This window comes from Odontesthes bonariensis, chromosome 6 (assembly GCF_027942865.1).
Source record: "Odontesthes bonariensis isolate fOdoBon6 chromosome 6, fOdoBon6.hap1, whole genome shotgun sequence".
NCBI lineage: Eukaryota > Metazoa > Chordata > Actinopteri > Atheriniformes > Atherinopsidae > Odontesthes > Odontesthes bonariensis.
The window spans coordinates 9,881,090-9,902,880 of record NC_134511.1 but is presented as its reverse complement, the minus strand read 5'-3'; the positions used below and the strand labels follow the sequence as shown (position 1 = coordinate 9,902,880).

At 39.5% G+C, this 21,791-nt stretch overlaps 1 protein-coding gene across 3 annotated transcripts in view; it reads right to left on the bottom strand.

Moving 5' to 3' along the window:
- Positions 1-14,250: 14,250 nt before the first annotated feature.
- slc4a4a (solute carrier family 4 member 4a) overlaps positions 14,251-21,791 on the bottom strand; it is a 57,269-nt gene continuing 49,728 nt past the window's right edge. For all 3 annotated transcript variants that reach the window (XM_075467287.1, XM_075467285.1, XM_075467286.1), the window contains 4 exons: positions 21,234-21,389; positions 18,486-18,579; positions 17,777-17,856; positions 14,251-14,339 (listed from right to left, as the gene is read on the bottom strand). In XM_075467287.1, the coding sequence (XP_075323402.1) occupies positions 17,813-17,856; positions 18,486-18,579; positions 21,234-21,389 (294 nt within the window). In that variant the 3' untranslated portion in view covers positions 14,251-14,339; positions 17,777-17,812. The remainder of the gene's footprint in view (positions 14,340-17,776; positions 17,857-18,485; positions 18,580-21,233; positions 21,390-21,791) is intronic.

The following is a 21,791-nucleotide window of genomic DNA, read 5'->3' as shown; positions in this document are numbered from 1 at the left end:
TCACGGGGTGCAGATGAAGAAAAGCTAAATTTGGAGAAATATCCCTCCTGCTAATTCTCATCATCACTATCCTTGCAACATTTTGGATGAGCCGGATGCCTTTGAGAGAATTTTTGTGACAGCCTGATAATAAGCTTTGCATTCACCCAATATAGATTTAAAATTATGCATGAACTAAGTTTTATGCATAATTTTGTGACATAATCTGTCAAACTTTGATATTACTGTAGCAGTCACAGTGCCGTGTGGATTAAGAGTTTTTCAACTTTGACAAAACCAACATTCCTGTGGGGGATGTTTACGTATGTGGATATAAACCAGATCTTCATTTTCTTTCCACAAAGGAAAAAGAGACAGAAACTGCCTAATTTACGTTAACCTTCTACCCTTTTGAGAGTTTTTGGGGAGTCGAACTCGCAACAGACGCTCTCCATAAATTGGGACAAACTCGAATGAACAAAGAACCTTTCTGTTGGAAATGTTGGAGACCTCAATATCTTATCTTCACCATAAATCGCGGTTGGCATTTTAACGCCCTCTCCCACCAGAGAAAGAGACCAGATGGCTACCCACGAACTGAGAAGATTTCACTAAGACTCACTTTTAGTCGAATCTTAAAACTATATTAAATGTGTTTGATAACCGTATACAATTTCTTTCAGGTTTCCAGCTTGATCACAAGACGCATATAGAGACAATTTGTACGATTCTGGCTTAAATATTGACAAAGAACTGATCTTGGTTGAAAATGCCCAACCTGCCTGATGGAACCACATTGCCCCCTAGTGGTCTGCAGTGTTGATTAGTTGAACATGTAAATCCCAGAGGACTCAGTAAAATGGACAAGATTTATGCAACTATTAACTTCTAACGATGTCCCTTCGGTATCTATTTGGTATTTGTTTGGTATCCCCATTGTTAACACAGAAAATTAACATTGTGTGGTTCACTATTCATATGTCACGATTTCATAGATATTCATCTGAATTTTGAAAGTCATAATCATCAATTACGTTGTGTGTTATTTTGATGTCTTTATATTGCAAGTCTATGTTATATCTTTAATCTGCATATCTTAACAAGATGTGGTGTTTTCAGAATCACAGAGACAAATGTTCTATGAGACAGAGTAATGGAGAAATAAGAGTTTCTTTGTCTCATCCAGAAATCCCCACGTAAAACAGATCACCTTACGCAGACACCCAAGCAGACATGCACACAGTTCAAGCATATCATTGGCTGAAAGAGTAGTGTAAGCTTACGTCATGCCCAGCCTCCGAGAGTCAAACCCGGAGCCCGCGAAAAACACATGCCTCTTGCTTCTAGTTTTTGTTCCAGAAGAGTTCCAACCCAGAGTTTCAGAAGGAGATTTGAGCAGAGAACAGCTGCTCAGAGAGATTTGGAGATGGTTTGAGCAGAAGAGAAGAGCTCACCAGAGTTTGGGAGTTTTCCCATAATCTCAGGAGAGAACGGAAGGACGTGAGGATGAGCGATGCAGAGGACGACCGGAGGAAGCCCTCCAGAACCCAGTGAGACCCCGGAGACGAGAAAGAAAGACCCGAACAAAGATAAGAACAGAATGAAGTTTTCCTACCAAGAAAACCAACTCCAAGCAACCTTTTATTAATCTTCTGTGAACTTAAGTTCACTTCATCAGAGAAGCAACGGACCCGCTGACACTCAGAAGATTCGATCATCTAACCACAGCCCTCGGCACCATCGTTCCCGTTTCCCGGTGAAAAGAAGCAACTGAGAAGTCCGCTAAAGTCAGCCACCGCAACCAGGAAGGCCCAGAGAGCGGAAGAGAAATCCCCTCGGACCCCGCGTGGCCGCTGCCGTGTTCCGAGCTGACTAAGCAGAACTTCAGCACAGTAAGACCGACCCGTTTTCACCTTAAAGTGGGTTTGATGGATGTCTCGAGGCTTTCACAGAATGATACATTAATCCGAAATGTCAGTATTTAGCGTCAAATAGTCAGCCAACCCAAACTATTTGAATACATCCAGTATCTCCCCATTCCCCATATTTTATTTTCCATTCACTAAGTGTTTTATATAATCACCCATATTCAATGCATCTCCTGTTTGTTTTAAAGGTTCATGTTTTGGTCATATCATTTTAATAAATAGTTCATATATCTATATATATGTTATAATCACAGATTGTGTCATATGCTTTCTTTACGTAATGTCTGTCCAACCAAACGAGAACTTCACGAAAGTAGCGAGATATGAGACTGATTATTAATTGATTATTAATTGATTATTAACTGATTATTAATTTAACATACCAGGATCGGAATATTTCAACAGTTTTCCTACCTGACTGTCACTTAAAGTAAATTATAGGTAGGTGGTGCCCTTAATTCGAGGTTTAAGATAAATCCTTATATTTGATAACCAATAACGCTACATTACTGTGTGTTAAAAAGAAGAAGGTTCTGGAGACCTGTCCTATATTGGTGTTCAAGGACATGTGCTATTAAAAATAACTGATTCTTGTCACGTCTGAGTTTTTGTCTTGTTTTTAGTCCCTGTTTAGTTTTTAGCCTTGTCATGTTTTAGTTTCCTCTCATGTCTTAGGTTTGTTAGTTTCCAAGTCAAGGTGCAGTCTTTAGTTTTTCCATGTTCCCCAGCCATCAGCTTCACTCATGTCACCTGTGTTTTTCCCCTCAGCTGCACTCACTCACCAATCACTCCTTCAGTATTTAGTTTCCAGGTTTCCCATTCAAGTCAAGTTAAGTCGTGTCGTGTCGTGTCGTGTCGTGTCGTGGTCAAGTTTTGTTTTTTCATAGTCCTTAGTTTTGTATTCCGGCTTTTTTGTTGTATTTTTTAAAAAATAAACCAAGTTTTGTTTTTGGATATCTGCATCCGTGTCCTTCTCCACGCCACGCATCACACCCCAACTTGACAATTCTTCAGTGTTGGGACAGAGACACAGACTCTGTCCTGTCAGCAGGTAAAAAGTCACCATCAAAGTCCTTCTATAGCCCTATTCGGACGGGACTAGTTCAATGGGGGGACGTATGGTAATGTTGGTTAACCAGACGACGCCAGGGAGAAGAAATGACCAATTCGGACGGGACAAGAAATCCCTGTAATATTCATCTAACATGGGAGGAGTTGTTGGTTACGCACAACCGTCACATCCTGGATGCCATGCTCATCTTCATTTCACTTCCGTAAACCCCATCTGTAAACAGACATGGCGCCGACCAGGTCGAAGCAAGCCAAAGTCCGAAATTGGACGAGAGAACCTCCATGTTTGCAAACAGACACACCTAATTGTTTCTCTCTTTAAAAGGATGTGACAACATATTCCGTACTTATTACCGAAGGTCGCATTCGCACAGGATTAGTATTACCTATGGTAGATACTCCGGACCGTTTCACAGGAGGTAGAATTCTCGGCAAAGTTTACCGACTAAAGCCCTATTCGGACGGGACTAGTTTAATGGGGGGACCTGGGGTAAAGTAATAATAACCGGGAAATCTAGTCCCGTCCAAACGCGCCATGTCAGTAAAGATAGCGGAGTATGTCGGTAAACTTTGCCGAGAATTCTACCTCCTGTGAAACGGTCCGGAGTATCTACCATAGGTAATACTAATCCTGTGCGAATGCGACCTTCGGTAATAAGTACGGAATATGTTGTCACATCCTTTTAAAGAGAGAAACAATTAGGTGTGTCTGTTTGCAAACATGGAGGTTCTCTCGTCCAATTTCGGACTTTGGCTTGCTTCGACCTGGTCGGCGCCATGTCTGTTTACAGATGGGGTTTACGGAAGTGAAATGAAGATGAGCATGGCATCCAGGATGTGACGGTTGTGCGTAACCAACAACTCCTCCCATGTTAGATGAATATTACAGGGATTTCTTGTCCCGTCCGAATTGGTCATTTCTTCTCCCTGGCGTCGTCTGGTTAACCAACATTACCATACGTCCCCCCATTGAACTAGTCCCGTCCGAATAGGGCTTAAGACAGCAACATGAAAGTTTTGTTGCTAATATTTAACTCTTTCGGTGCCATTGACGTCTATAGACGTCAATTAAAAAAAAAACGTTGACTGCCAAAGACATCTATAGACGTCAATTGTGTTTTTTAACGGAGCGGGCTGGGGGACAATCTAGCGGAGTTTGTAACTAAATCTTAGGCTTGTAAACACTAAACAGAGAATATACTGGCAAAATTACCTGCAAGGTGGCAGCAGTGCCACTTTGCTCAAAAAAAAGAAAAGCGTGTTTTCTCCGTTTTTTTTTGGTCAAACAGCTGTTTTTGCTGAAACCAACCTATGTTCTACTGTCTATTACTAAAGGACTGAAAATGGTAGAAACAAACTTTTTTTTCCTGATGAAAGAAGAGCGTCTACTCTTTCGTTTGGTAATTTCGGTGTGTACATAGTCATAAGACACACTTTTCTGTGGGTCTTGGAAAATCAGTCAAAATACTGTAAAACACTTGGCAGTATGGGTCTCTCTGCACTGAAAATGGCTGGCAGCCAATGAGTTAACAATGAATTCATATTTTCACCTTTGTTTGACTACCTGCTTTGATATCAACAATGAAAGAGGAGATGAATGACAGTTTTCCCATCGGAAGCAGTTCATCTTCCAATGAAGACTCACAAAAAGTATCGGATGGATTGATTTCATTTCTGAAACTGTTCCTCTGTAAAAGCAGATGGAAATGACTGGAGGCTATATAAATGAAAGGGATGTCAAAGCCCAGCAATTCTTTTCTAAATCAAATAGGGGATTCGGTTGAATTGAGCAAAGTTTCTTACTGACTTAAAGGATGTTAGTGATCAGTCTGATAAGAGCCCTGTGTATTCTCATAATAATAAAAAAAGGAGCTTCACTGCTGTCTTTGTTATTATAAATTGTTAGTAAAGAATACACTGTGTTGGCCATTATGAATGCAAAGGAAATTGTACCATCCCCAAAGTGTCAAAATCAATGAGGAAAAAATTAAATGACTACTTTCTCTATAAATTTCCCTCAAATGTCTTTTGTTTTAAATAGGTGCTTTATGAAACTGAATTGAACTACACCCCACCATCTCATGCTTCACACGAGGATTGACTGGAGTCAGCAGTGTGTCCGTATTTGTTGGGATGGTTTCAGTCTGCCGGCACGAGAACGGATCAGGACGAACAGACATGTCCAGAGCTGCTTCTCCATAATTTTTCAGACATCAGGGTGATGAATTCTGCTCATAATATGAATTGCTTAAGAAAAGAAGTGATGACATCATCACAGGGAAAGGTTGCAGCTGTCCACGTCCAAAGTGTCACAATGAAGGACCAGAAATTGACAGTCGCATGTTTTATTGCTTGTTGTTGTCATTTGAGCCTCACTATGTGTTTAGCCTAACCCTAACCGTGGGTTTGGCTACATCAGCTCAGATGGGACTCAAAGTTGATCCAACCCCTCAGAAACAGTTTTGGAAAATGAAAAGCTGTATAATGTGTGACATGGAAATGTAGGTGTGTCACAAATGAAAAAGTAGGCATTAACGTTTTGGAATGAATAATATGGTCGTTTTAGGATTTTTTTTTGAGCATGTGTGTCATTTTTACATAGTGCAAAATGTAAAAGGTTCTGAGTTTCAAAGGCAGACCTATGCATTGGATGATTTGTAACTCCAAAGGAGTCATTTTAAAGATTTGAAGCTTCTTTAGTGAAACTGCAAAGTTTAGTTTTTTCATATTCTGATATGAGAGGGCGTTGCTTCAGTGCCTTTTTGAAAAGTTTTTAAGCTGAACTGCTCTAAATGGGCACACAAACAAGAAGGAGCGCCCTCCAAAAGCTAATGGCTGCAACTCATTTTTTTTCAAGGATACTCCCTCTCTTAAGAACAAAATGGATAAAAAAGATGCTGGTAGAAAAATGCTATGAATAAAACTCAGCCTCAAATAATTATGTCAGCCAGACAGCAGCATGCTGGGCATGTAGAAATTGTCAACAAATCTAACAGCTCTCTGATGTTGTACCTCATCACAGTTGCTTTGATCTCATAACAATGTCAATCTGCCAAGTAAATCGTCACAATTCAATGCTCAGACTGTAAAACTTTAATTGATGAAAACTGGATTGTTTGGATTCAGCACTCATGACAGGAACACCATCCCTCACTTGTTGAATTGGCTTTTTAATTTGCCAAGTTTTAGATTAGAGAGGTGACATTTTTGGTGCCGAACATGTGCAGTTCATTACTTCTCTGTAGCAGCTATCGCTTGGTCAAATAAAGGTTTTGTTCTATTCTAATAATTCAGTCCATCTCCTTTTCTCATGAGGCATTTGCCCAAGTTATGTAGTATTCGGTTTTAAAAGAGGCATTCAAATTGCATTGGTTATGCAGATGCCAGAGTAGTGCACAAATTATATCGTGACCTGATGGAAGCGTCCGATAAAAATTCACCGGGGGGAGAACATTTCATGCGAATCATTGCAAACGTTGTTGGGGGGGGGGGGACCTCACTGCAGCAGTGGAGTGGAAATCAGTGCATCGCCATGATTCATCATGCAGCACACGTCTTGAGTGACGTGTCTTTCTTTGCATTTTTTAATGCAGCCATTGAGCCATTAAGGTGGCTGTTTCAAACATCAAGACTGAAAACACCCACTTCCATGAACTAAACAGCTGGCATCAGCTCTTAACCTTTTAATGTCTGAGAAAATAGCAAAGGAAGAATATTTATTGCCATTTCTTTTTGTTTCCTTCATGATGCTTTATAGTACATTACGGTCATTTTGCAGACGCTTTTAACCAAAGCGACTTACAATAAGTGCGTTCAACATCGGTAGGCAAAAGAACTTCAGGTCACAAGAAATCATAAGTGCATTTCCTTCCACTACCAAACAGCTAAGAGCAAAACTAGTGCTAGAGTAAGTGCGATAACCAACCAGCCTCTCACCAACTGCACACCAGTCACAGCGGGGTGGGGATGCAAACCCTGGTTCGGGTAGGGGAAGAAATAAAAGAGGTAGAAAAAGCAGGAATGGGATGCAAACCCTGGTTCGGGTAGGGGGTAATGAAAATATAGAGGGTGCCAGTGGTGGAGGAAACAATAAGTGCGTAAGGAACTAGGACGGTGCAGGTGCTGTTCTAAGAGGGCGGATCAGGGAAGTTTTTCTTGAAGAGGTGGGTTTTCAGCCTACGGCGAAAGATGGGCAGCGACTCAGCTGTCCTGATATCAGTCGGGAGATCGTTCCACCATCGGGGTGCCAGAACAGAGAAAAGCCGTGACCGTGTCGATCGTGCGCAGGGACCCCTGAGTGACGGGGCAGCCAGGCGCCTGGTGGCCGCAGAGCGAAGTGGTCGGGCGGGGGTGTAGGGCTTGACCATAGCCTGGAGGTATGAAGGAGCTGTTCCTTCCACTGCCCTGTAGGCCAGCACCAGAGTCTTAAACTGGATGCGAGCAGCTACAGGGAGCCAGTGTAGAGAGCGGAGAAGGGGAGTGGTGTGGGAGAACTTGGGGAGGTTGAACACCAGACGAGCAGCAGCTTTCTGAACCAGCTCCAGAGGTCTGATGGCAGAAGCCGGGGCGCCAGCAAGGAGGGAGTTGCAGTAGTCCAGGCGGGAGATGACAAGAGCCTGGATGAGCACCTGTGCTGCCTTGTCGGTGAGGAAGGGGCGAATCCTCCGGATGTTGTAGAGGAGGAATCGGCAGGAACGGGTCACTGAAGCGATGTTTGGCGAGAACGACAGTTCATCGTCCAGGGTCACACCCAGATTCCTCGCGGTTCGGGTTGATGTCACCACAGAGGCATCCATGGTGATGGCCAGGTCTCTGAATGGGCAGCCCTTCCCTGGGAGAAACACCAGCTCAGTCTTGTCCAGGTTGAGCTTAAGGTGGTGCATCGACATCCACCCCGAGATGTCTGCCAGGCACGCAGCAATGCGTGCTTCCACTTGGGTGTCAGAAGGGGGAAAAGACAGAATCAGCTGGGTGTCATCTGCATAGCAGTGGTAGGAAAAGTTATGGGAGTGGATGACAGAACCAAGAGATGATGTGTAGAGGGAGAAAAGAAGAGGACCCAGGACCGAACCTTGGGGAACCCCGGTGGTGAGCCTACGTGGCTTCGACACAGACCCTCTCAGTGTGACCTGGTAGAAGCGATCTGTCAGGTAGGATGAGAACATGGAGAGTGCAGAGCCAGAAACCCCCATTCCCTCCAGGGTAGAGAGAAGGATGTCGTGGTTCACTGTGTCAAATGCTGCAGACAGGTCCAGGAGAATCAGGACAGAGGAGAGAGAGTTAGCTCGAGCAGTTTGGAGTGACTCAGTTACTGCTAGGAGGGCCGTCTCAGTTGAGTGGCCCACCTTGAACCCGGACTGGTAGGGATCCAAGAGGTTGTTCTGGTGGAGGTAAGAGGACAGTTGTTTGAAGACAGCACGTTCAAGAGTTTTGGACAGAAAGGGTAGAAGGGATACCGGTCTGTAGTTCTTGATCTCTGAAGGGTCAAGAGCTGGTTTCTTTAGAAGAGGAGTGACTCTGGCAGTCCTGAAAGCAGAAGGAAAAGAGCCTGAAAGTAAAACTCTTTGGAGTTTGAAAAATGAATGGCATAATGTACTAGTTCTTAAACATTACATAGTTTAACTGAGATACTTTCCACATCTTTTTGCAGCCAAATCGGTTTTAATTATCACAAATGCACAAGACAAGATTCACAAATGCACAGGACAACTTACAAATGCAGGGACGATTTACAAATGCTGGGACACGATTTACACATGCGGGGACAAGATTCACACATGTATTTCTGATGCACAAATAAATATAACTTAAATTGATTTAAACTCAACACTAGATAAAGGGCAGTTTACACTTTTTGAAAACCTTTTGATTATTTCAGAAATAATTCCAGAAAACCTTTTGCATTTCTAAAACATCAGAAATGTGTTGTGTGTCCTGTGGAGCACTTCGTATAACTTCTCATTATGTCCCTAATATTCCCTACATCCTATATTTCTTCCTGCTGGTCATCTCCTCAGTGGTTATTTCTTTCTGCCTGGGGCAGTGGACGGGGGTCAGAAAGCGAGTTGACAAATCAAAGAAGAAAGCTCTCAACTCCATCACAGCCATACTTGGAGTTCTGCTGGTGTTCTATTCGGGGATAATTGTAGGTCTTGCTGTAGAACACTCGAATCTGTTGAATTACAGTGACGGCTGTGTGGTGCTGATGTCCACATATTGGTTTAGTCTGCCCAGCAGTTGGTTTTACCTCTGTGCTGTTTGTCCACAGGGAAAAATAACTGCCCTGCTGCAACTGAATCAATGGCTGACCAGTTCTAAATCTGAGTGTTACCTATTGGATAATAATTTACTTCCATACATTTTTAAAATATATCTATAATGAATCCATGTTGATTGTGTGTATACTAGGAAGAGATTTAACTTATCAAGTTTATTTATTTGTTGAAAATGAGCATGAAGCCTTATATTAGGAATGGGAATAGGAATATTTCATGTGATTTGATAAATCAAAATAAATAAATCATATAAAGTACACACACACAGCTCAGACTATTTTGGCACAAAATTGCTGAACTCCAGCTACTTTTATTAAGTCTGTATGTCTGATGTGGCTTCAGCTCAGATCAGAATAACTAATGTTTTCACAAAGATAGAAGCACACAAGCACCATCAGCGCCTCTCCTCCACAGCTCATGATAATCCTCTAGTGGAAAACAAAGTTCACATCTGTGTCTCTTATTTGATCATGTTGGCATAGAATCAAGCATTTCGTTAATGATCTGATCTGAGTTTATCTGCTAATTAACTGAAACTTCCACGATTAGACACAGCAGAAATAAACAGCTTTGATTAATGTGTTTTTTTTTTTTTTTTTTTTTAGTCGGGTTTTTTTCTGCCTAAGAGACGGTTGGAGTACCTGCTGCAGAGTTTACATGTAGAATAATTACTCAGTCCTGTCAGAACTATCAGATTATTGCAACTGTGATTGTTAAAGAATCTAAAAACCTGCCTGCTAATTGACCTGGATTTTCCAATAGAAATAGGTTGCTTTTCTTTCTTTTTTTTTGCTTATGATGGATTGCTGTAGAAGTGATACTGGTGATAGCAGCAGTAGTAGCACAACTCCCCCTCGTGTTACAGGACGGTGGAAGTAGTGGCAGTTCTTAAAGTTAAAGTACTGATGATAGTAGCAACTCCATTTTTGTCTATATTCTATTCATCTGTGAAGTTTTGCTGTTTTTACTTCTTGGTAAATTTATTTATGTTTTATTAAACACTTTAAGTTTGTACTCTATTTGAATTTTACAGTATTTACTCAGTTTATTTATCTAATACAACAATCCTGAAGCTTGGAGTGATGGATTGGGGTTGTGAGGTATTGCTTTTGATTGCTTTTTTCTTTTCTTTATACCTTTTGTACTTTGTGTAAAGCACTTTCGGTAAAAGTTGCTGCTGTATAGAGAAGGTCTGATCAATTTATAATGATGTTATTACACCTTATTTATAAAGCACTTTTCTAAGTGGAGCTATTCTACAGACTTCTAATGTGCTAAAAGCTCAGATAAATGAGAAAGTGAATGTCCACAAATGATTTTAAAAGTCAATGGTAAGATTTTAAAATCACCTCTAAAACACACTGATTATCCAGTGCAAGAAGCTAAAAACAGGTGTAATGTGCTCTCTTTTATTGGTTCTTATTAAAAGTCTGGCAGCTGAGTTCTATATCATCGAGAGCCAATTAATGGATATTTGGTTGAGACAAGAGAAGAGAAGAGGCTTGAGATAGTCAGAATATTTGGAGATCAGAGTGTAGAACGGTCTGTGTCTTTAATAGATGTAATAGATCATTCCTTAGAAATACTGAAATATGCACACCTTGTATTCAGCTTGATTTAAACCAAATGCTAATCAAATGAATTGTTTAATTTATTCGGCGACTCTTAAAATCAAACAATGTATCTACTCCTCCGGACATTGGAAATATCTGATTTTATAGCTCTTCTGCTATATTTAAACATCAGAAAGGTTCCTCTCCGCAGTCTGTAAAACATCTCGACCCACACTAGAGGGAGCCTGAGCATCAGTAATAATGAGACACGTCTGTATATAAAAGGCTTTAATCTGCACACAAGCACTTAGCAGCCATAATAAGACGTAACAAAATGAACAGTGATGCTCACTGTTCCCATCAGTAATTTTAATGTTTTTATTAATTATTTTTTCCCTTGGACTTTCTTTTTCTTTGTGCATTGCATTATGGGGCATGAGGTCCGTCAACACTGCACAAGAGTTATGTTAACTAATTTGCTTAGAGCCATGAATTATTTCAAACTTTTATCAAAAGTAGTATCATGCACACGTGTACATCATCAAATAGTAAAACCATCCAAAACCTGAACTTGTCCCATGTAGGAGGCCATTCCCCAACAAATACAGAAGTAACTTTATCATTCTAAACCTCATTATGTGTGGGTTGGATTAACGAGATTAAATTCAAGATTAATAGCCTGTATTAGAAACGTGGTTTTGTTCCATATACATTGTATCAAAGCAGTGCTGGCCATTAATCAGCCATCTATAACCCTGTTTTTAGTGAAAGAAAATTTATACTGGTGATCAATGTGAGGAAAAGTGTGCAGGCATTCGATAACCAATGTTTTTTTACATGACATCTGCAAACCTAACAGTCTATATATGTGTGTTAATATTTTGAGGTACTTGATTCCTTCTTTGCTTTCACATCCGCTCAGATTAAGAGGCAGAACACCATCAGTGTTTGATAATTGTTTATTTTCAATATACATTTCATTTGAAAAATATAAATTCTAAAATAAACCATTTCAACTGTTCTAAAAAGTCATATAAGTTAATCAAAAAAAAAAAAAAAAAGTATCAGTATTCCATTCTCTAAAACTGATAAGTTTTTCATTTCCTGTTGCAGGTTTTTGTTGCTTATACATTGTGACATTTAAAACTAACAACTCCCAACATAAAATTTCCCAGGCCTTAAGTCTTACTTGTTTCCACTCCCACCTTTCGAAGGCTGAAAACAATAATGTGGAGTATACATGATGTCAAAACGAACTGACAGGAATTTGATTTGGTTTGGTTTGAGCCAGCATGCCGTTTATGTACATGTTTACAGAGGAAGGAGACGGCTCAGTTATCACACTTTGATCTGCATAGTGCTGATGAGGACTTCCAGTTTCAAATTAAACCCACAAAGTGACAAAGTGCTTAAGTGGGGAGACATTTTGGATTACTGTACTGTACTTACTCAGATTATTTAAGATTGATGGACTTGCTTTTAAGGTGGAAGTTGTTTCTGTGGGTCATGCTAACTTTGTACCTTCCACTTCAATAACAGAGGTTTAAGGAAATGAGCGTGGTGTGGACAGCTCTCTTTTTAGCATGTGTTATTGTCCAAGAGCTCGTAGCAAATGAGGACATATGACTGGCAGTGACTGCCAGTGCAAAATTTAGAAACTCTAGGTGACCTGGACAAGTATCAGTGAATTCCACCTGAAGAAGGGTGTGTGTCTGTGGGAGAAAAGTGGATGATGTAACATTTACATTAACATCAGTGGGAAATAAGCCAGCCAGGTGGATTTACACCAGAATTATCCGTTAGATCTCTTTGTTCGTTGACTGTGGGCTCGCTGGCCATGTTGTGGAGATAAAACATTCAGTAAATAAGATTTTTACAGAATTTCCCATATTTTAGCCGACTGAAATTTAGCAAATTACATCTTTTAAAGGATGCGTTTTGGTTTGACACCCATATGCCATACGTACACTGATGTGAGCAATCCATTTCCAGAGCTGCTTCTAAAGATGGAGATAAAACTTCACAGTCAAGTTACAGAATACTAGTTAATGGGGCAGCTACAGCATAAAAATGAGGGTATTGATGTTTAATATTCCCTTTTCTGTGTTCTCATGCAGAGATGTTAAACACTAAAATATTTTAAAAAGGCGTAAGTTCTGTGGATTTTGTTCCTCAACATTTTCAGTATTCAGCAAATTAATCAGTAATTCAGTGGAGCATTTTGGTATCTTTTGAACACCCAAATACATCTTTTAAAGAATAAAAAAACAAATATTTTTCACATTATGATAATTCCAACCAGCGACACACCTGCTGTGAACAAAAGTTGTCCCACTGAGCTTCCGTGGATTTGATTCCTGCCTCGTAATCCTTTTTTCACATTGTTACTGTAACAATTTCAGACTGAATCAATCTCTTATAAGCCACTTAGGTAAAGTTTTTTTGTGCAGCACAAGCAATTATATGATATGCATTCCTAGTTAGAAATAAAGTTTGGCTGAGGAAGAGTCGGATTATTATGAACTGCTGAATGTTGTTCTACCCACAAAAAAAAAAGAGACAATGTTACCAACATATACACAACGTGATCATTAAAAAAAAAAGACAAAAACCATGATTTAATTTAAACAAGTAACAAAAGTTTTGAATTGAAAGTGAGAAAGATTCAGTTAGAAATAGAAGGTGAAGCAATCAAAACTGCATCAATAAGTGATGATAAAAATATTTACCACATTCGCGCACACACAAATGTGCATGGTTAATTACCTGTTAATTTAGTTCTATTCCATTTCCTTCACAAGCTATAATAAAGAAAATCTCTTCAATTATTATTCAAACGCTACACGGGGACAGAGAGAAAATATCAAAACCCCGTCAAGAATCAACATGTTGCATTCGTTCATGGTGATCACTGAATTTAAAACAAGAGGTAGAGCTATAAAAACATAATTTTCCTGCTACAGGAAAATGTTATTGGAGTAATTCGGCTTATATAAAAATTCAGACAGATTACTTATAAATGTATATATGTGTGTGTGTGTGTGTATGTATAAAAAGGGCAGAGGGGGCACATGCATGGTCAGAGCATTGCAGCCTTTACTGTTGATCAGCGACTCGTAACAGCTGTTGCATAGACGAGTAGTGAGGAGTTACTTTGATCAGAGTTTGAGTCAGACACAAATGATCACTGTGGTGCTGTGAGAAAAATACCAAGATGAGACGGTGAGGACAGAAACCGTGTAATTAATTAAAAAAATAAAATCGTTTACTTGGTCACGTTCCCTTTTTTTTCTTTTTTTTTTTTTTTTCCAGAGCCCCGCTTATTCAAAACAAAGTCTCGGAGTCATGGAGGACAGTGGAGTTAAAAGAATCAAGTTTAGGTAATTAAAAGATAGGACTGCTGGTTGCCTGGTGGTGGTTCAGTCCACTAAAGAGACGTTTCAGATCTGCTCCTCCAGTAGAGTGTATTTTCATCATCTGGGTCCATTTCTATTCTAATCTGAGGCACAGACTTCAACGGGCTCATCTCGGGGCTGAAACACAGGATACATCAATTGTTAGGACATGTGGACAGATGCAGAGTAGCTCGACTTAAAGGGATAGTTCGCCTCTTTTGACATGAAGCTGTATGACATCCCATATTAGCAATATCATTCATGAACATTGACTTACCCCCTGCTGCGTCCTGTGAGCAGAGTTCCAGCCTCGTTTTGGCGTTGACGAAGGTAGTCCGGCTAGTTTGCTAGGGTCACGAAAATAAAGCGTCTTGCTTCTCAAAACAATATGCGTTCAAAAGAGTAATGTATTAGAGAGAAATAGCGCCAAGCGATTGTGAGGTCTGACTTTTTCTGGAGGGAGGATTTTGTGATGCAAATGTATTACTCTTTTGAACACATATTGTTTTGAGAAGCAAGACGCTTTATTTTCGGGACCCCAGCAAACTAGCCGGACTACCTTCGTCAACGCCAAAACGAGGCTGGAACTCGGCTCACAGGACGCAGCAGTGGGTAAGTTAATGTTCATGAATGATATTGCTAATATGAGATGTCATACAGCTTCATGTCAAAAGAGGCGAACTATCCCTTGAATTTAAGGGATAATCTGGGTTTTAAGTAGGGTTGTCAAGGTCAATCACTTCTAACTTTCTCTGTGAGAGATCATCATACCTCTAAGTGCAGCTGAATTCACGGCTTTAAGTTACCTGAATGATGATTTTGTAAGTTGATGCTGAAGTTATAAAATCAGGATTTTATTAAAGCAGAGCAACAATCTGAAAATGCTTTAAATGACCTCAAATTGATGTGTAGTCTTAATGAGCTGATTTTCAGTTACAGTTTCTGAAATGTTCAGAAATAGTAAAACATGTGAATGAGAGCAGCTTTATTGGGACCAGGGGCCGAGTTAAAATAGCTGATGGCTGGTTGCCTACACTGTAAGTTAAAGTAGATAATTCTATCGTTCTACAAGCTGAACATTTTAGGGTGAGGAAGGTGATAGAAATGGATTTTTTTTAAAGAGCCTAAGTGAAAAACAGAAAATAACCAAATTGCCTAGATTGTTTCCTGTGGCCATAGTGGGAAATCCCTGTCTGAGCTCTGTAAACTCGACTTCCTGTAGCTTTCAGGATGGTACAGTAGACTCGACAAAGAAGAAGAACAGAAGTTGCAGATGCTGTTCCAAAGACTAAAACTCAAAACCATTTTTCATCATCAATCAATTTAATAACTGACTGATAAAACAAACCACAAATTAATTAGTTTTTTTATAACTTATTACTAGAAAAAGAGAACATATTAATGGAAGTTGGAACCAGAAACTTTTTGGGGGGCATTTTGAATCATTTATATAGATATATTTTTACCAGTTAGTTTTCAATTAACTTATTTGAACTCTACCTGACTTAGTGTGGTATTTCAATGCACCGGAACAACCAATGAGCTCTGATGGTTTCTGAGGTCAACTAAGCTCTGAGTAAACTGAGTTTTAGGGGAACAGGATTAGTTCTAATCTACCTACAATTCATACCCAGTCCAATGTCCAATCACTGAAATACTGTGCTAAACATTTGAAAAAAGAGAATTAAGTCGGTTTCTACAGAGCTCAGTCAATTAGAAATCCCACACAATGAATTTGGTCAAAGGAAAACTATACATTTCAGGCAGGAAATAGTCGAGGAAACAGGTTGATGTGCATCAAGCCTAAAAGAAAGTCGGACTTTATTTGTTTGCTGGGAGCACAGACGCTCTTTGATTGAATTCCTTCACACATAGACCCAAACACGATCCCCGTCTCATCAGTAGGGTACGACAACAACCTGGAAAATAACGACCTGTGGGTCCTGGTCCTTGTGAGAGGCTGATGCCACAAACATAATCTTTCATCTAAAACAAGCACTAATATCCACTGTTACCACAAACACTTACACCCGTTCAGTAGTTTTAGACCATTAGTCATTGTTCCCTAAATAAATCAAACTTCTTCACAGCTGCGTTTCCAGAAAAGTTCAGTAACAAACCAAAAAAAACAAACAGAAAAAGCTCAAAGTACAGCTAAGCACGGAGAGCTCTTACAAGTCTGAGACGAAATGTAATTCGAGTTTGGCTTTTATTATTTGTAGTTTGAAAGAAAGCCATTTTGGAAAGCAGCTTTTGAAACTTGGTCCATCTTTGCTGCAGAGTTAAAGTAAGAGACGGACTGCAGTCAGTCAGAACAGAGCAGCAGAAGATCCATCATTAATGCATTGCTGATAAATAAACTATTTGGTTTCAAACAGACAATTTATAGAAATTACTTAAATGAATAAAAGAAAACAATCATGAAGCTGAAGTGTTCTGTTTTTGTTGCACTAAGAGAATCACCAGCTGATTCCACACGTTGTCTTTACCAGAAAATTGAGATTGTCTAGTAAGAAGGACTGTCCAAATGATCTCTCGATTTAAAGCTTTCAAGCTTCGCTCAGCCCACGAACCCGGAGCGGCAGGTAGATGACAACTCACGCAGCTTTGTCCCTATGTGGCGTTGTTATTGACTACAGGCCCCCATTAACTCTTCCTGCTCTCACATGAACGGCTGCAATCTGGAGTCTGGTGTTTATGCAGTGCGTACGTTCTAAATCACACTTCTGCTGGGTCATACAGCAAGATGTGATCATAAAACCAATTATCACTTCCCACATGTGCAGAACATCTACCTCTGCAGCCCAAATATTTAGTGTTATTCAACTCAGAAACCAGCAGCTCATGCACGTCCGTAGGTTGTGCAGTGGTTAAGATTTTAAAGTTTAGCCTTTGATTATTTTGCTCAGCTTCGTCATTTCAATGTAAAGTACTTTTTTTATAGACGTTTCAAAAAGTATTCAGACTCTGTTCAGTTCTTGCAACTTTTTACTGCAGATTTAATCTAAATGCTGTCATTTTTGCCCATCAGTCTACACTCAAATTGTGTTTAACAAATAATAAACTTAGAAAAAAAAAACTTTAACAAAGTAAACACCCTCAGGAGAAGCATCCATATTTTAACATATCTGACATCAAAATAATATGAAAGTTTATGTTATGATTCTTGATGTACAACCATTGGACAATTATTCTGGAGGGATTTTGTATCTTATTGGTTACAGTAAACTTTAGATTAACAGTCTCTTTGGTGGAATAACACTTGTGTCCACAGACAGAAGCACAACATGGAGGAGACGAAAGCTGACAGATGACATGGCGCCTGGCGCTCAAACTTCCCTTGACAAAATACAGTTAGCCATAGGTCAGCAATTAGCTTAACTGACCTTTAAAGATCAGACTAGCATTACATTTTCACTCGCCATCTGACCTTTTACAACAGACTGTCATACAACATACAACACTGTCAGGAATATCTGTGAAAAGAAATCAGTGGCAGCTTAATGTTTCTGTCGGGTTAGCTGCAGTGTGAGTCTGTCAGCTTCCGGTCAGCACCTCGCACGCTTATTTCTCACCTGGACATGTAGTTGGCCTGATAATAGCGAAGCTGCTCAGCACGATGTGTGTCGTTCAAGGAATGGTTGGGACTTGTCTCCTGTGGAGGAGGAAAAAACAAAAAAAAGGAACCGTTAGGATCTGGATTCAACAGCAAACTGCTCAGTTCAAAGTGTCACATTCATTCAGATCAGCAGCTCACAGATTTAACAGGATTTTAGTCCAAATCAAACACAACATGGTTTCACCAACACTTTCAACAGATAAAACAAGCAAGCCAAGAGAACTAATTACTGTTAGTGTTTAGATTGACTGACAGCCTGCAGGACTGTTCATTAGACTGTTAAATTAAGTGAAAAGTGGAAAGATTTAGTATTAGTACATAAGAGACTCGGTTCAAAATGACAACCTGACACAAGCACTGTGTTTTAAACAAGCATCCTTAAAATAAAACCCCTTAAAATAATGCATGAATGGTGTTAGATCAAGCAAGCAAGAAGTGAGTGGATTTCATGCATATTTTGCAGACTAGACCAAGGCAATGAAGGAAGAAACATCCATGCGGTGACAGAAAAAGCAGTGCATGACAGACAAGAAGGCAGCAGCTCTTTAAGGACAGAGGATGTCGGATGTCATCACAAACATCGAGCAGGAGCAGGAATAAGACGAGTTGAAGAGCTGAAAGAAGTATTTTTCCTCAGTTGCTGCAGGTGATTCGGTTTTACTCACTGTCAGAGGCTTTATCACCTAAGAAGGGCTCCTGCTCCATCATGTCCATGGGAATTTTAATACCGGGAGCATTCTCACTGTAAGGATAGTCGGACTGTTGGAAAAAGGAAACACATCCTTAGACGCGACCTTTGGTTTTTATCTTTAACGAAGGCGTGTTAAAATTGATCCTAAACAGCTTCTGGGGATTCATCCTGAATCGCTTGGAGACCAGGTGAGATGAAGCAAACCGACATCTGTTTGACATCTCATCAATGTTATTTTCTCCAATATTTACGATTCATCACATAATTTCCAAAGTAAGTGTGACAGCATGGATCCACCTGAGTGGAAGACATCTCAAACCTGTGGCTACACAAAATAGACCTCTTCAATTTGGTTATGCTGACTTTTATTCTAGTCATGTGCAGTCTGCGACATTTTATAGCTCAGACTGCTGTGAGTCATCTAATGTCTCTGCGTCTCCTTTTTGATTTTTAACTTTTATAGCATTAATAACTAATTCTCCATAGGCGACAATCCATGCCCTGATGTGCTTTAATTAGAAGAAAAGCTTTTCAGTTTCCAGTGGCCAAACTCTACATGATCAATGGAGAAAGCAGCTTTCATCCTATTTAACTCTCTTTAGCAGAAAGGGAATTTAATTAGGCGATTCATTGTCAGATCCCCACTAATTATGGAAACCAGCAGCGGACAAAAATCCATTTCTACAATTGTCAGAAAACCGCAAACACTGAAACCTGGCTTTTGAGTCCAGTGAGATTAGCTTTCAGTCACAGGTCAAACAACTGCAGTGGTCACAGGTTTTAATCAGCTCTGACTCGGCATTGATGGAAACATGTTAATTTCCACTGAGGATGCTCTGATTGGGGTAACAAAAATGGACAAAGCTCTCTGTTTCTGTAAAGAAACACACATATACTGACCATAACTCTCATACGTAGGCTTTGAATCTCACAGCAACAACTCCCGGACAAACACAGACGAGATTAATCCATTTCATCATTCTGCATAACAGATGGCAGCTCTCTCAGTTACACTGGCTTGGAGCTATGTTTGCAACCCTGTTAAAAATAATTAACTATCCTAATCATCTCAGAGTCACACTTATCAGAAACTTTGGTACGACATCGCCTGTAGAATACAGACTAATGTCACATCTTTATGTTGTTGTAGTGCCACGTTTGTCCTCTTGGAAGTAGAGGCATACTGGATCTGTCAGTTGTAGCCTACAATTTGCCTTCTCCTGGCAATGGGTGAAGATTTATTCGACTTGTTTTAGAGGATGTACTCACATTTAAAAAAAAAAACAACTCATCTTTAACCCGTTACTTATGGTGTAAAAACAGCATAAGCTGATAAAAGCAACTATTTAAAGGACCCTAACATGTAAACTGGAGTACCACCAACTTCCACACAGGGGACCAGATAGTTGGATTTTGGAGCCATTTCTCAGAAACAACACAAAATGTTATAACAAGGAACCCTTTCGCGATGTGCTCATCAGTTTGTTTAAATGGAAATCACGTCTCTAACAACACACAGGGAGGGAATAATCAGTAGATCTCTCTTTAAAAATCCTCTTTTCAAAAAGAAAAATGATAATTCAGAGTGTGCCTCAAATATCTGATGAGGACACAACTTCTAACAGGAATTAGAACAGTCTATGTGGTTAAAATACTTCAAATAAAGGACATAAGGTGTAACTTAAAGTTTTCTGTATACTTAAACACAAACTTACAATAAAAAAAAAAAACTAAATAAAATGCAGACTACTAACCTACATATCCACCAGAAGCATGTTGACAGTGAGAATCAACTTACTGGTTTGAAGAAACTGAAGTGACAATAAAATATGGTCACACTGGCATTTGTTTCATTCATGGGTAACGATTACTGAAACAGTGTTCAGTTTCCAACTTGCCAACAAAGTCATTCATGAAACATTATTCTGTGGGAACTCAGAAAAGGAGCACAGTTACTTTGATTTATAATCCCTTATTCAGTCTTAACAATACATCAATGAATATGATCAAAACTGCATGGAAGGCAGATTTGATAGCGACATTGACAAAGTGACCCATCTTTTTCTTTGTATGAAAATTGATCCTTCGTAACTGGACGAACTCCCAGGAAGTTCTCTATAGACACAATAAATCCAGTTTACAGTAAAGACACAGAGGGATGTTTTAAATTCACGTGCAATCTGATGCATTCATGCTTCATCCACAATGCATTTGTTACAGAAATACCAACATGCTGTTTTATGTTTAACATGGTGAAGGATTTTTTTTCCCCTCATATAGCACTGCTTTACTTGGTTACTTTTTCACTTTAAAGTAAAAGAACACCCTAAAAACATTATGTTTATTATCTGTTTAGTATCAAAGCATTCATCAGTAATGCAGCTAAAATGGAAAACACACACATTCGTTGCTTACATTTTGATTCTAATGGTTGTGCCTAAATTTTGTGCTGCTCAAAGTCGCTCAGGAGCACCAGTGCTACATGTGGAAAAAGTTATTTTGGTATTGGGTAATCGGTGGCTAAACCTCTCCGTAGGTGCATGCTGTAGCAAAGGAAGGGAACAGGCAATAAGACAAACTAAGGAATGGGCTGTCATGAAATTAAAAAAAAACACTGGAGAAAAAGGTATTTGTTTGTTTTGTGGCTTGAGGAAAGACACTAGCTTGCAGCATTCAAGTGTTTTCTCAAAATTTCTGAAATATTCAAATTCTTAAAGCTTACATCTTCAGGGTCGCTGTCTATGCTGCCTCGGTTTTTCTTCTTCTCGTCCTCCTTCTTCTTCTTCTCCTTCTCTGGAATAACATCATCCAGGAAGCTCAGGTCATGCTGAGAGAACATGTAATCCATTGCTTTCCTCACAGCCACCAGAGCAAGAATCTGAAAACATCAGATACAGGGGTTACAGTTCTGTATACGGTCACGTGCTTTCACTTCATTACCACATTTCTTTACTTCAGTACGAGCAGATGTTTACGTAACATGTAATGTCATAAACTAATAATTCCAAGCCCAGAATTAATTTTAATCTGAAAAAAATGTACAGTTTAAATAAACAAATAAAATAAACAATATTCTCAGTACTTTACCATAATTACAAATCAAAGTGATTTAGCTGATTTAGTTCTTACATTTTTCTTTTCTGTACTAGACTATTATTAATTAACCAGAATTCAATATTTAGAATAATCAGAATAGAAATATGTATATCTGTAGGGATCTGAATCACAGTTATTTTTTCCTTAAAAAAACTTTATAAGTATCGGCCAAATCTAACAAAGA